The sequence below is a fragment of the Crinia signifera genome, chromosome 8 (assembly GCF_055691185.1).
Source record: "Crinia signifera chromosome 8, ASM5569118v1, whole genome shotgun sequence".
Classification (NCBI taxonomy): domain Eukaryota; kingdom Metazoa; phylum Chordata; class Amphibia; order Anura; family Myobatrachidae; genus Crinia; species Crinia signifera.
The window spans coordinates 153,987,690-154,002,789 of NC_139224.1; the positions used below are offsets into that span (position 1 = coordinate 153,987,690).

The following is a 15,100-nucleotide window of genomic DNA, read 5'->3' on the forward strand; positions in this document are numbered from 1 at the left end:
AGTATCTCATTTTATGTGCCTGGGAGATATAAATGGGGCACGTTAGGGTTTTGTCATGTTTAGCTCCACGTTTCCAGCAATATTGCTCATTTTTACATGGAAGGAAAGTGGGCGCAGAGTGCGGACAATGGCAGATCCTGCTAATAAAACCAGACAATGCCTCATTCGGACGGGTTCGCTCTCAGTCAGGATATTAAATCATGATAATTTGACAAAGGCAGATTGCAGCCATAAACGTCCGCGGATCTCCAATTATAAATACTCATGGAAATCGGTAGAGCTTTCTATAGACACGTTCTATCTAATCTGATTAATAAGAAAAGGCCAAATTGGGTGCATTTAAATTGCAGGTTTCACCCAATGAAGAGTCTGGCTGCCAGCGCCCATTACTGCATCATTCGGAAGCTGCTGATAAGAAGCATGGCACCAATTTACCCACATGTAACTTATGCCCCGTACACACAGGAGCTTTGTGTGCTGTACGATCTGTTGCTACCTTTGTTCCCAACAGAGAGAACACGGGCAATGATTAGGGTGATTCGGCCACTTCCCTGATGTTCGGGGTCTGCGGATTTGGACAGTTCCACACTCGATGTGCCGTTCGCTCCAGGAGGGTCGGAAAGGGGGCGGGCAGTGGGCGTTCCTTTTACAGACGCTGGCGCCCGTCCCCTTTTCAACGATCTACGGGCATCTGAAAATTAAGTATGAACTTTTAGATTAAAGACTGCAGAAATCAGTGACCATCGAATGATTTTTCCCCGCATGCAAGGGGACGTGTATTCAACCCCTCGCTAGCAAGGGTATTCGGGCAGCCGATTTTAGTGCTAATTCTATGCGCGGGACCGTGCATCTCCGTCGCTGGGGGGCCATAGACACAGAGTGATCCGTGCTTCATTTCTAAGCGGGGCTGGAATCACCCCGTGTGTATGCCCCCATAACCGCACCGGAATCACCTGAGCACCGGTCCTTATTCCCAGCCCGCTGCCGGAGTGTTTCATGGCATCCCATTAAATCAGAACTCCGGAGAAACAAACAAATAAAATAACGCTAATAAAAATATATATTTTACTTCATCTCCCACAATTGTAAGATGATTTTGAGATGATCTGTTTGCTGCACATATTATTCTAACCTATCTAGCTGTGGTTATTGTCACACTCGGCAATCCGTTAACCCTTCGTACTGATTTGTGGAAATGTTTTCCGGTTTATGCAATGGAAATGAATAAGAATAGTCAGCACATATTATGAACAATGGGGGAGATGCATCAAATCTTGCAGAGAGAGAGAAGAAGTTACTCGTAGCAACCAATCAGCTTCTGACATTTTACAGGCTGTGCTCAATGGGGATACGGTCATTAGGTCTACAGCAACTAGGTCGACATGGGTTTAGGTCGATATGGGTCTATGTCGATCGGTCATTAGGTCGACATGGGGTTTTTCACTGTTTTTTTGAGCCGACATGTGCTGACAAGTGGTATTTCATGCCCTACCATCCACTAGGGCGTGGTGGGCGAATAAAATAGTGTGTTGAGCGCAGCGAGGCACCGTGCCCGAAGCATGGCAAGCGAAGCGCTGGGATGCGGTGCACTTCAAACTGTGTCCATGTTGACTGTCTTGACAATCGGGTCAAAAAACAGTGAAAAAACCCTTGTCGACCTAATGATTGTGTCAACCTAATTTCCTGTCGACCTAGACACATGTCGATCTTGCTGCCTGTCGACCTAGTGGTGTCGACCCAATGCTTGTCGACCTAGTTGTTGTAGACCTAACAACCCACACCTGCTGAATGATAGTTCGAAGATTATTGGTATCTCTGAGCAGCTTCTCACAGACAATGTCTAGGTAGACAGTGAACAGAGCAACACCATTGACAAACGGTCGACATGTAGGTTGACAGTGACGAAGGGTCAATACAAAAAAATTGATAAATGAAAAGGTTGACATTAGTTTTTCATGTTTTTTGGTGTCAGCGTCAGCACATGAATCCCCAATTGGTATAGCGCCTGCCATGCTTTGGGTCAGGTGCTTTCCTCCTCTACCGTCGCACTTACTGTAGCACACTTTACCGATCCCATTTGGTGTCCATGTGGATGGTAAAGTATGGAAAAATGTGAAAAACTCCTCTTGACCCTTTCATATGTCGATCATTGCAACATTATAATACAGAAGGGCAACAGAAACATATTAACAATTGTGGCAGGGACAGGAAGTGAATGGGGAATATCCCATTCCAGGTTTTAGAGCAGCAGGACTGATTAGATCCAGGCCGGGTTTTTCTAAGATCTATTGTGAATCACTGTGTGCTAATTAGCAGCACCTGTGGTTTCCTGCTACATGTTTGTTCATAGAGAGGGTCCGGGTTTTCGGCTATTGAATACCCCTTTACGCATACAGGTGATTAGGTCGACAGTCATTCGGTTGAATTCTGATGTTTGGGTGTGAATAGAGCAAGCTGCCTAAAAATATGTAAATGTGGGATTGCGGATCAGAATTTAGTTTATAACAATCATAAATGTCTCATGTTTGTTGTAATGAGCTATTGAATGTGTCTTAGCTGCTCCCGCCTTCCCGGTGAGAGATCTTCCCTGACGTGGAGGGTTCGTCCGGTGAATCCCGGTCTCTCTGAGAGCTGCACTAGATTTTGCGCCTCGGAGGGACTGAAGCAGCAGTTTCCAGCTAGAAACTTGCATGAAAATGTGAATTAATTACGGGGACAATATGTTCCATCCTGGACCTTCCTATGTAATCCCCTGTAGGGTTTGGGCTCTAGTAAATAAAATATAAACCCCCTTCTACCTTACCCAGCTAAATAGTCCTCATTAACGGAGATGTCTGATCATTTTTAATATCTCTATACACATAACCTGATGATCAGACTTCAGGCCGGATTCATACGTTCGCACAGGCACGAATTGGGCCCCGTACCCTATGGTGGGGTTGTGCACATGGGCAAAGTCGCTCATGCGCGTGTACACACCCCCAGAATGAACGCCTTTGTCGAGATATACACATGATGTCAGCGCGCCTGCCCCGGATTCGGTGATCTGCAGACATAATAAAAAGTCTAGACTGATTTTTTTTTTTTTTAGAGAACAGCAGAAAAATCATTCGGTGGTGAATCAGGTGAATCAGGCCCTTAGTATCAAAGCTGCCAACATTTCAATTGGACTTCTAGGGCGACTAAACACTGCTTGGTCTGGGTTCTGTGCTGCAGAGCAGTGGGGTACTTCTACGGAACAGGTGGGTGCATTGGGTCTGGTGGTTGCTTAGCAGGAATCACCGAATATGTGGGATTTACGGAATGGGATCATTGGTCAGACTGCATTTAGGTCTACAAGCATTAGGTCTACACCATTAGGTCGACCTAACTGAAGGTCGACCTGGGTTAGGTCGACAGGGTCATTAGGTCGACAGGGTCATTAGGTCGACAGGTATAAGGTCGACAGGGTCATTAGGTCGACAGTGAAAAAGTCGACATGTTTTTTTTTTTTTTCAAACATTTTTTTTTTAATTTTTTCAAGCGTCGACAGAGTCAACATAGCACCGCGTCCCCTCGCATGGCTCGCTGCGCTCGCCATGCTTCGGGCACAGTGCCTCGCTACACTCGGCACACTATTTTATTCTCCCACCACGCCTTAGTGGATGGTAGGGCATGAAATACCGCCTGTCAGCACTTGTCGACTCATAAAACAGTCAAATGACCCCATGTCGACCTTTTGCCTGTCTACCTTCCCCATGTCGACCTAATGACCTTGTCGACCTTATAAAAGTCAACCTAATGACCCTGTCGACCTAATGACCCTGTCGACCTTCAGTCATGTCGACCTAAATGTATGTCGACCTAAATGCAGGTCGACCTAGTGATGTAGACCTAATGCTTGTAGACCTAAATGGTAGACAATATGAGCGTATCCCGGATTTACAGGCGGTGCTGGATGGAGTAAAGGAGAGGAGGTTAGACGCAGCTCACAGACCGATTGGGGAGAGAGAGTGTTTGGATAGAAGGGGACTTGGATGCATGAATGGGGGCTGTTGGGAATTTTGCCTTTGATGGCGAGTATTGTGAATTGTATTCTGGAGGGTCTGGCGCAGGGATTTATACTGTGGCTCAGTTATGGGGCTGCAGCATTTAGCCTGGACTAAAGCAGGGAGATGGCGTAGCTCAGTTGCTGCATAGTTTGTGCTTGGTTTACTTGTTAATATACTCTGCACAGAATGCTGAATAAGGATATACCACACATGTCAAAAAAAAGCACAGTATACCTATATTTCTTTCCCCCAAAATTACGACTGCAGAGAATCTGGAAAGTGGGGGAGCGGCGTAGGAACAAGCCAGTGACTTGGAAGGTAGCGACGGTACAGACCCAATTATCTGTGATCAGCGAGGCTCAGGCTAATTAAGAAGGACTTGCGGTGAAACTGAAGATCTGAGGACGGTTCCAGCTTCTGTTACAGCCTGGAAGTCTGTGTTTAGGTTTCGGCCGGCTGACTCCTTGTAGCCGCATAATATAATAATGCTCTCTGCTATTTCCTCTCCTACAATGTTTCCTCCTTCTCTGAGCTTTTCCATTATACATATATTAGAACATGTTCTAATTCTCTCTCTTGTTGTGTTAATATCCGATGGACTTTCTGCAGAGTATATTTCACCCGATACGGCTCACGGTGACAGATATGATCAGTATGATTGTATAATTATATGTCGCCGGGGAAAATGACAATGTTACATAAACAACGCAACACAAAAAGCTCCAAACAGGCAGTAACGGGGGAAACAAACTGTGAGATACTCGGGAAGTACTCCAAATGTTGACAGTAACAATGTTGACATCACTTTGTATAACAGTTATAGGGGTTGATTTGCTAAGATGGGATTTCTATTAAAGATGGGATGTTGCCATGGGCAACCAATCAGATACTATCTATTCTCTTCTAGAAGGTGCTAAATAAATAAGTAGAATCTGATTGGTTGCTATGGGCAAATCCTCTCTTCAATAGAACTCCCATCTTTGTAAATTTACCCCATAGTGTCAACACTGGTAAAATGTCAACGGGCAACGTTTCGATATTCTTAGACTGTTGCCAGGTACAATCATTTTTTGACCGATTAAAATGGGCCGACATCGCGATTTTTGACCGATGGACCACCGAATGTTTTTATTTTCCCCGTTCGCAGATAGTAGTCAGTCTAGACCAGTGGTGTCAAACTCATGGCCCTCCAGCTTTTGTGGAACTACATGTCCCAGCATGCCCTGCCATAATGGGTGGAAATATGCTATTTTACCTTGGCCTGTTTTTTGAGAGTCATTTGTGCCTATTTTGCCATCGACAGCCCATTCTTAGTGCCCACGTACATATTAGAGCTGTTAGGCCACGCCCCTCCTCCCATCCCTTGTCACCATATATTGGGGTGTGCATGTTACATCCCTGCCTACCCCTAGAGCACAAAATGATTTTTACTCTTGAAAACCCTGTACCCAGCAGTTGGATTTACCCCACATTATAAATCCTCTCCATTGTAACCTGTTACAAACTCACAGATGCTAACCCATGCTTTGGTATTGGCAGATACCCAGAATATTTTATACCAGGAGCCCACGTAAAGGAAGTTTGGACTTCACTGCGCCCTCTGTCTGGGTTCCCAAGTGGTATACACTAGAACAGGCGATAGTAAACTAGTTTGTGGAGCGCAGCAAGGCACCGTGCATAAAGCATATTGAGCGCAGCCAGGACTCCTGAGCACCCCGCGATGTATCGCATCCGATCTCCGAGCGGGGAAGCACCGTGCAGAAGAGACGCTCTCCCGCTCTGCAGCTGATGGTGGGCAGCAGTAGAATTTTTTAAAAAAGAATCCATTAAAAAAAAATGGGTGGCCGCTGATTGTCTAGAAGAGGTCTCTCAGCCAATCAGTGGCCGTCCATTCTTTTAAATGTGTTTTTTTTTTTTTTTTTAATTCTCCGGCCTCCCAACTTCAGCAGTTCCGTAGGAATTTTGCATGCGATAAATCGCTTACGATTTATCTTATGTAGAAATGGCACCTCAAGTGCCAGATCATATGTGAACCTGCTGGGGACGCTCAGGGGAAATTGGGTCGGACAAGTATATGGAGGCCTTAACAGTGGCAGTGACATGATACATGGAAAGGAATGGACACCAACATGGACAGCACCAGTCTACTGTAAGCCCCTCCCCTCCACGTAGTAGTCTAGCAAATCACAGTTAACCATATTGGTATTGTGGGACCATAATTACAAAAAGCCACTTGACCACGCCCCCTCCCACCTCTGCCCTGGTAAATGTCAGCAACCGATTCATTCTCCCTTACAAAACCTTTATCCTAAACATGGCATTTTAAAATACTATTAATCAAATTAAAATATACCCATATAGAAGTGTTAGCGTACATGCTAGCTGCCTCACAATCAGTTCTGACAGCTATGATTTAGGGGCGTAATGCATGATGTTGCCTGGTTTAGTATTTGTTGCAGCATTACAGTCACTCCGACACAATCTATTCTTAATAGCTGTTATTAACAATTCACAACTATTGTTGCACAAATATATGGTAGCAGCTATTTTCCTGGATACCCCAACCAGCTCTCGGGATTCCACTAGTAAAACCGGATTCATAGGGTTTTCCAGAGAAGTAAATTGTAACTTGGTTTATTTTTGCAGGCTAGTAAATGAGGGGTTATGTGTGAGTTGAATTGAAAAATATGTAGGATTCTATTTATCAAAGACGAATAAGCTCTAAATAATGGATTTAGGACTTCTGCCTGTTTATCAACGCCACCTCCTGGCATAGTGAATTGTGCCTTCAGACCCACCCCCACTGCAAAACAGCAATTTATATGCCATTCAATGCCACGGTTAGCCGAGTCTCAGCCAATTGTGCTCCGCCCCCTGACATCACTATACAGGCGGAAAAGGGGTGATCTTACCCGTTCTGGGGTAGCAGGAAGGTATGTTACATCTAGGTCAACAGTAAGTAGGTTAACACCATAATGTTGACATGCACATGTCAATCTTTTGTGGTTGACCTTGACATGTAGACCCAATGGATCCATTCCCGTTACATCTGAGGTCCTCATTAGTGACTTTTCTACAAATGGCATTTCAGGTTGAAAAACCTTTTTCAGGAAATCCTTTAAACCTCCATCCTGTAGAAACGTATGTACTGTAAGCCACAAATGAGAATGAACCAATGGTAAAGAATAGGTGATCCCCCTGACTGGGTCTCTCACCTTCCACCTTCAGAATGATCGGATGTACTTTGTATAGTTCTGCATAATATATTTAGATAAATAAATGACGATAATGATGTGTGAGGTTGCTCCAGTACTGCTGTAGACCAGGCATGATGACCATTGTTCTCTTCTCTTCTCCAGGACTTGTACCTTTCCTGGACGGTGCTGGACTCCCACCCCTTGGTGGCACATGCTGTCCTGCCTGGCCACCACCACTCCAGAAGATGACCAGACTGCTGTTGGGAGTCACCCTAGAGAGGATCTGTAAGGCCGTCCTCCTCCTTTGCCTGGTGCATTTTGTAATTATCATGATCCTTTACTTTGACGTCTACGCTCAGCGCTTGGACTTCTTTAATCGGTTCAATATCAGGAACTCTTCCCGGGTGCATCCTTACTACAACTTCTCCAGGCCCAATGGCACCGTCCACAGCTATGCTGCAGCCACATCTGGTGGAGAAGCGTTTACACCAAGTGCCAAACTGGAATCCAACCAGACAGTCACCGAGAAGCCTCTTCTCCCCTGTCCGGACTCCCCACCTGGCCTGGGTAAGCAATAAATATGGATATGTTTGTTGTGTGTTGGCCACATTGGAGACATAAAGCTGTCCCAACACCAAATACCAAAGACTGGTCCTTTTCAGCCAGAGATTCTTCAGTTATATCTATTATCTGTAGTTCATACTTGCCTTCACTGACCATTTGCTCTTCAGGAGATGCCCGGAGAGGAGAAGCATGTGGGTGGTAGCAGGCTAATCTGTTCATTAATACCATCCCTCCACTAAGAAACAGTCATGATTGGGCCATATTTGCATAGAGGTGGGGCTAATATGATGTGATTAGCATAGATGTGCTTTATAAGTCCCGCCCTCTCCACAGGAATTATTGTATTGATCTCCCCATTCTTCCCGCTTCACTAGGAACTGTGCAGAATGCAGAAGGGGTGCCCACTTCCTTGGGGCTGCGGGGGACTACCCTAAAAACCGGCCAAAGCCGGGAGAGTAGGCATGCTGTAGCTAAAGCCCCCCAGAATAGATGTCCCCTTCGTGTCTGTTCTCATATTCTGTATAACATCATGGGGTAGTGGTCAGAGAGGGATTACATGAGCAGCTAATTGGTATTTCATTTCTGAAAGTCTAATGTAGGGTACACACCTGAACGACCATGATCGCGCGACAACCGTGAAACAATTTCCATGAAATCACGCGATGGTCACACTAGATCGTACCCATTCCAATATAGATGAGGAATCTTTAGTGCAGCAGGTAAAATCTCCAAAGCGTCCAAACGACCGGCAGGGACGCGTATCGGATCAGAATCCCATTGAAAACATGCGCAATTCTGCTCTTTTTACATACAATCGGTCGTTCGATGCGTCGAATTTGGGGGAATTGAGCCCAAATCGTTCTGGTGTGTACCCAGCATAAGACCACAATTTTCAGTTTAAACGCCTTGAGTCCTGTTGCAGAAAATGCGCGGTGTAAATAAAACGTAATAAACTAACTTAAATACGAGACCCTATGGGGGAGATGTATCAAACCTTGTAGAGAGATAAAGTACCAGCTCTTAACTGTCACATTACAGGTTGTTCATCCTCATGTCAAGTATATTTAATATTAAGAATTCTCATTAAAATATATTAGTTAAATGCACTCTGCTAAAGGCTAACCAGTGGTTTTCCAAAATGACAAATCAAAGGGCCCGATTCAGACCAGGTTTGTTTGGGTCCGAAATCGTCCTTGTCCCCAATGTTCGGGGTTTGTGCATGAGCAATTCTGCACATGCGCAGACTCTGGGAGAGAACGGCTTCGGCGATTTGCACACTCTCTGAGCCGTCCACTCCGGGGAGGGAGGGCCGGGGGCAGCAGCGTGGCGTTCCTGCCTGGCAATGCCTGCGCGGGGCAGGCGGCTGATGTCACATGACGTCGGCGCCCATTTTCATTGACCGGCGTCTGGAATAAAAGTCAGTCTAGACTGATTTTTATTACCTAAGGGGAGATATATCTTTCGATGGTCAGTAAGCGGGGTGGCGGGCGGTGTTTACCTGTTCGCTAAACTGTGATTACATCCAGTCTAGCGGACAGGTCTGAATCAGGCCCACAGGTACCGGGTTTGTTTGGCCAGGAGTGGACTCTATGCTGTACAATGGTTGGCCGAGGACCTTACCAACCCTGCACCTGTGGTCATATTACCACAAGTCCAGAGCAGCTGAGTTCTCCTCCATATACAAGCAGCTAAAGGTGCGCACGGCCGGCCAATATATCAATGCACCATCGGCCAGTGTGTACTATCGATATATCTTAAACCGGCGTCGTTCAAAGACATATTGCATTGGCTGACGATGCCGGATATATCTGAAGATATAGCAGCGCATTGTTCTGTGTGTACGTGCGTTCCACCGACGGCCTGAAGAGCCACCAGCGATTGATGTCCGAAATGACATCCTTTTCAGTAGGATTATAAAGGACTGCCAGTTGCTGCATAGTTTTATAAGGGGAATAATTATGTTTTTTTATATATATATATATATATATATATATTTCTATACTGTGTTTCTGGGAATTGACGTGGTAGCAGAGCGACCTAAATTGTGTGTAACCTCCAGACTTGCCAATATTTCTTCACATCATCATCCAGCCGTAAAATGTGTCAGGCGGAACGCGATGTAACCTCTATGCGGTAAGATCTGCACTATATTATTTCAAATTGACACGATTGATTGCTGGATCTGAGCTCGGAGGCCTGTAGTATGTGAGCACAGAACCACTTTATTTCCTGCTCATCCTGCATCTTGCACAGACACATAAATATAGTGTTTCACTCAGGAACAGTACGGATGGAGGCAGAACCCATTTGCTGTCAGTTCTGCTGTAGCCACAGGCTATATTATGGGAAACTTTACAGGACAGCTCATAGCAGATGGTCCAGGTACCTTTACAGAGGCTGCTGATGAGACAGATTCCGCACCCTTCAGGTATCTGCAGAGAAGGAAGAGCAGATGGAAGACCCCTCAGTGACAATATTATCAAAGTATAGAAAGAGGATTCCAGAGTCTGTGTTCTGTTAGACAGCTGTAGCAACTAAGCAGCACATAGCGCAAAGCACTGATGTTCCTTTGCGTCGCAAAAAGGTATGTCGCCTCTGTTTTGGGGGAATGCCAAGGCCATTATCTCCGTCGGAAGATGGGGGAGTTCCTGACGTCTTGGATGGAGCAAGTGGTGTCGCAGGTGATCGGGTGCTGCCTCGTAGGCGCAACACAGTTCACTAATGGATGAGATGGTATAAGCTACACAGTGTTACTCCACGTTAGGCTAGAGAGTGCTGTGTTATGTAAATGACTCATTATTGCTCCACGGGAGACATCCACAAACTTGGTCTTCAAGGTACACTTGCAGTGCAGGTTTTAGTGATATCCAGGCTTCAGCAGAGACGGCTAAAGCAAAATAACTTGGGTTCTAATTAAGTCACCTGCGCTGAAGCATTGATTACACATTATTACTCCACAGGAGGCCAGGCAGTGTTGTTCTTTGTTACGTTGTTTAATTGCAATTTATATACTTTGTTTTTATATATATGAAACTGCCTTTTGCACATAAGCTGGTCACACCCTGAGTGATCACACCGGGGATACTGCAGGTAGGCTGGTCACACCCTGAGTGATTACACCGGGGATACTGCAGGTAGGCTGGCCACACACTGAGTGATTACACCGGGGATACTGCAGGTAGGCTGGCCACACACTGAGTGATTACACCGGGGATACTGCAGGTAGGCTGGTCACACACTGAGTGATTATGCCGGGGATACTGCAGGTAGGCTGGCCACACACTGAGTGATTACACCGGGGATACTGCAGATAGGCTGGCCACACCCTGAGCCATTACACCGGGGATACTGCAGGTAGGCTGGTCACGCACTGAGTGATTATACCGGGGATACTGCAGGTAGGCTGGCCACACACTGAGTGATTACACCGGGGATACTGCAGATAGGCTGGCCACACCCTGAGCCATTACACCGGGGATACTGCAGGTAGGCTGGCCACACACTGAGTGATTACACCCAGGATACTGCAGGTAGGCTGGCCACACACTGAGTGATTACACCGGGGATACTGCAGGTAGGCTGGCCACACACTGAGTGATTACACCGGGGATACTGCAGGTAGGCTGGCCACACACTGAGTGATTACACCGGGGATACTGCAGGTAGGCTGGCCACACACTGAGTGATTACACCGGGGATACTGCAGGTAGGCTGGCCACACACTGAGTGATTACATCGGTAATACTGCAGGTAGGCCGGCCACACACTAAGTGATTACACCGGCGATACTGCAGGTAGGCTGGTCACACCCTAAATCAGGGCTGGCCAATTGCGGCCCTCCAGATGTTGATGAACTACACATCCCAGCATGCCTTGCATCAGTTTCAGCATGGCCACATAGCAAAACTAATGCAAAGCATCCTGGAATGTGTAGTTCATCAACATTTGAAGAGCCGCAATTGCCCAACCCTTCCCTAAATAATGACTCTTTTTGCGTCTGGACTGTCTCTTTGAAGAGTCCAGCAGTAGTCCACCAATACATTGGTAGCAAGGTACTTGCCTTGGTAGCGATGTGCTGATGTAAACGCTCACTATGCACATCACTCGTGTTTCCTAGAAAAATGTCCCCAGTCAGAGTCCAAGAACCGAATCGGTAATGACATTCTATCGCCGTTTGGTTTGTAAGACGTACAATGAAGGTCATTCAGCATCTCAGAATAGTTTCCAGCTTTGTGACTACTATAATACTTGTGCAGATTACTCAGCTTCATTCAGCTCGCCTTCACATATCCCATCTCTTCACAATCTTCTGATCTGAGGCCCTACACAAAAACGCTCTTTATGCTTGGCATCGCCGATCCGGAGGATGCGTCCTACGTGTTTGAATCCAGTCTGTATTGTATCCATCACTTTAACAAAGTTTATATCCAAGCTTGATGTGCAAACTAGAAGATGCACTTCATGAGGATCTTCAGCTCCGCTCACTGCATTCTTCTTGTCTTATACAAGTGAGTTTAATTTTGTCCAATCCCCTCACTTAGATATCAGCAGGACCTGGTGCAACCCCAGCAAACATCCATCCACCTTTCCACCTCCACAGATATCCCCCTCATATGCCTGATACTGGACATTTTCTAGAAGCAGCTTTGCGCTGTTGCAGTTCTCGGTTTGCAGCATGTTGCACTAGGTACAGAAGCAGATCTATTTCCGTTATGAAGAAGGACATCTTTGGAGATGATATTTGAGGAGGTAATAAACAAACGCCAGGCACCCACGTTGTGTTCATGAACAGAATCCCCAATGACTGAATTAGCTTCTTATCCTGCCAGCATTATCTGCTCTGCAAATCCTGCTTCATAGTTCTCCTCACACTGTGATTCTTCTAAATGGAGAAAATAAACATGGCGGCAATTAAACTAAAATCTCAGAGGATATATGTAGTTGTTTATGTGGATTCAGCATGGGGAAAAAATGGTATACTTAGAACACACTTCAATACCCATGGGGCAAAATGACTCCAGTGTTATTGTTCAGATCATCCAGTGAAATGATTGTTCTGAACAATTCAGTTGCTTAACAATAATGATTCCCAGCCTAAAATGGCTGACAAATGGCCCGGATCATTTGGTTTGGTTATCAGCTGTTAAATGAAGGTTCCATTGATAACTGGAGTTGTAGAACAGTTGGCTGAAAACGTCATTACATTTTTGTCTGTGAGTAACGTTACTGAAGCATATGAACTTACCTTGGAGCTCCCTGCTCTACACCAAAAAACTATCATCTTCTTGTTCCCTCGTATATGATATATACACTCCCGTTTTGTAGTAAAAATTCGGCGTTTTGAAATGAAACCTACTCTTCCCGTCACAGGTGAAGTCAATCATAATAGCCTCTAGTTACAGCCACTATATGATGACTGGGAGCCAGAAGACTAACCTGGGGTCACTATATGATGACCGGGGGCCAGAAGACTAACCTGGGGTCACTATATGATGACCAGAGGCCAGAAGACTAACCTGGGGTCACTATATGATGACCGGAGGCCAGAAGACGGTACTCTTTACCTAGAAGGGCGCCCGCGATTGGAATCGCGGGCGTCGGGGGTAAAAAATCGCGGGCATCGCGGGTAAATCGCGGGTACATTAAAAACGGGTGCCCGCGATGACCGCGATTTTCCCATAGGGATCAATGTTAAAAACGGTGATTGACCGCGATTTTAATGTTAAATGCCTCAATGCCCGCGATTTGGCCATAGGAATCAATGTTAAATGGGCCACAGAGCCCTAATAGTGACCGTGAACTCTGAAATGGCCCCCACAATTGTTAACGCCACCCCACGATTAACGTGAACCCGAAGCGTGGCGAGCGCAGCGAGCCCGCGAGGGGCGGCGGTACGCGTTCTCCGACCTTTTCATGCCCTACTATCCACGTCGGCGTGGAGTTGAGAATAGAATAGTGTGGCGAGCGCAGCGAGCCACCGAGCCCGAAGCGTGGCAAGGGGACGCGGATACCTTCACAGGTAAACGCGTCCCCTCGCGGGCTTCACAGGTGTCCGCTTTTCGCCATGGACACCTGTGAAGCCCGCGAGGGGACGCGTATAACTGTGAAGGTATCCGCGTCCCCTCGCGGGGCTCGCTGCGCTCGCCACGCTTCGGGCTCGGTGGCTCGCTGCGCTCGCCACACTATTCTATTCTCAACTCCACGCCGACGTGGATAGTAGGGCATGAAAAGGTCGGAGGACGCGTACCGCCGCCCCTCGCGGGCTCGCTGCGCTCGCCACGCTTCGGGTTCACGTTGATCGTGGGGTGGCGTTAACAATTGTGGGGGCCATTTCAGAGTTCACGGTGACTATTAGGGCTCTGTGGCCGATTTAACATTGTTTCCTATGTAAAAATCGCGGGCATTGAGGCATTGAACACTAAAATCGGGTCCAATCTCATTTTTAACATTGGTCCCTATGGGAAATCGCGGCCATCACGGGCATCGCGTCGCACCCGATTTTTAGTGCATTCGATGGTCGCGATAGTCGCGATGGGCGCCCTTCTAGGTAAAGAGTACCCAGAAGACTAACCTGGGGTCACTAAATGATGACGGGGGGGCAGAAGACTAACCTGGGGTCACTATATGATGACCGGAGGCCAGAAGACTAACCTGGGGTCACTATATGATGACCGGGGGCCAGAAGACTAACCTGGGGTCACTATATGATGACCGGAGGCCAGAAGACTAACCTGGGGTCACTATATGATGACCGGAGGCCAGAAGACTAACCTGGGGTCACTATATGATGACCGGAGGCCAGAAGACTAACCTGGGGTCACTAGAAGACTGTTGAACATCCTATGCGGACTATTACTGTAACCTGGGGTCACTATATAAAGACTGGGGGCCAGAAGACTAACCTGGGGTCACTATATGATGACCGGGGGCGAGAAGACTAACCTGGGGTCACTATATGTTGACCGGAGGCCAGAAGACTGTTGAACATCCACTGGGGACTATTAATGTAACCTGGGTTCACTACATGATGGCCGGGGGCCAGAAAACTAACCTGGGGTCACTATATGATGACTGGGGGCCAGAAGACTGTTGAACATCCACTGTGGACTATTACTGTAACCTGGGGTCACTATATGATGACCGGGGGCCAGAAGACTGTTGAACATCCACTGGGGACTATTACTGTAACCTGGGGTCACTATATGATGACCGGGGGCCAGAAGACTGTTGAACATCCACTGGGGACTATTACTGTATTTAGGCTGACAAACACAGAAAACATGGATACTTTGTGCATTGCCTGGGCCT

At 46.7% G+C, this 15,100-nt stretch overlaps 1 protein-coding gene across 2 annotated transcripts in view; it reads left to right on the forward strand.

Moving 5' to 3' along the window:
* Positions 1–15,100, forward strand: part of B4GALT2 (beta-1,4-galactosyltransferase 2) — an 83,067-nt gene that overhangs the window by 18,254 nt on the left and 49,713 nt on the right. Inside the window, exons 2-3 of one of the 2 annotated variants that reach the window (XM_083157448.1) lie at positions 3,092–3,242; positions 7,391–7,795. In XM_083157448.1, coding sequence (XP_083013574.1) covers positions 7,474–7,795 — 322 coding nt within the window. In that variant the 5' untranslated portion in view covers positions 3,092–3,242; positions 7,391–7,473. The remainder of the gene's footprint in view (positions 1–3,091; positions 3,243–7,390; positions 7,796–15,100) is intronic. The other variant, XM_083157447.1, reaches the window with a different exon arrangement.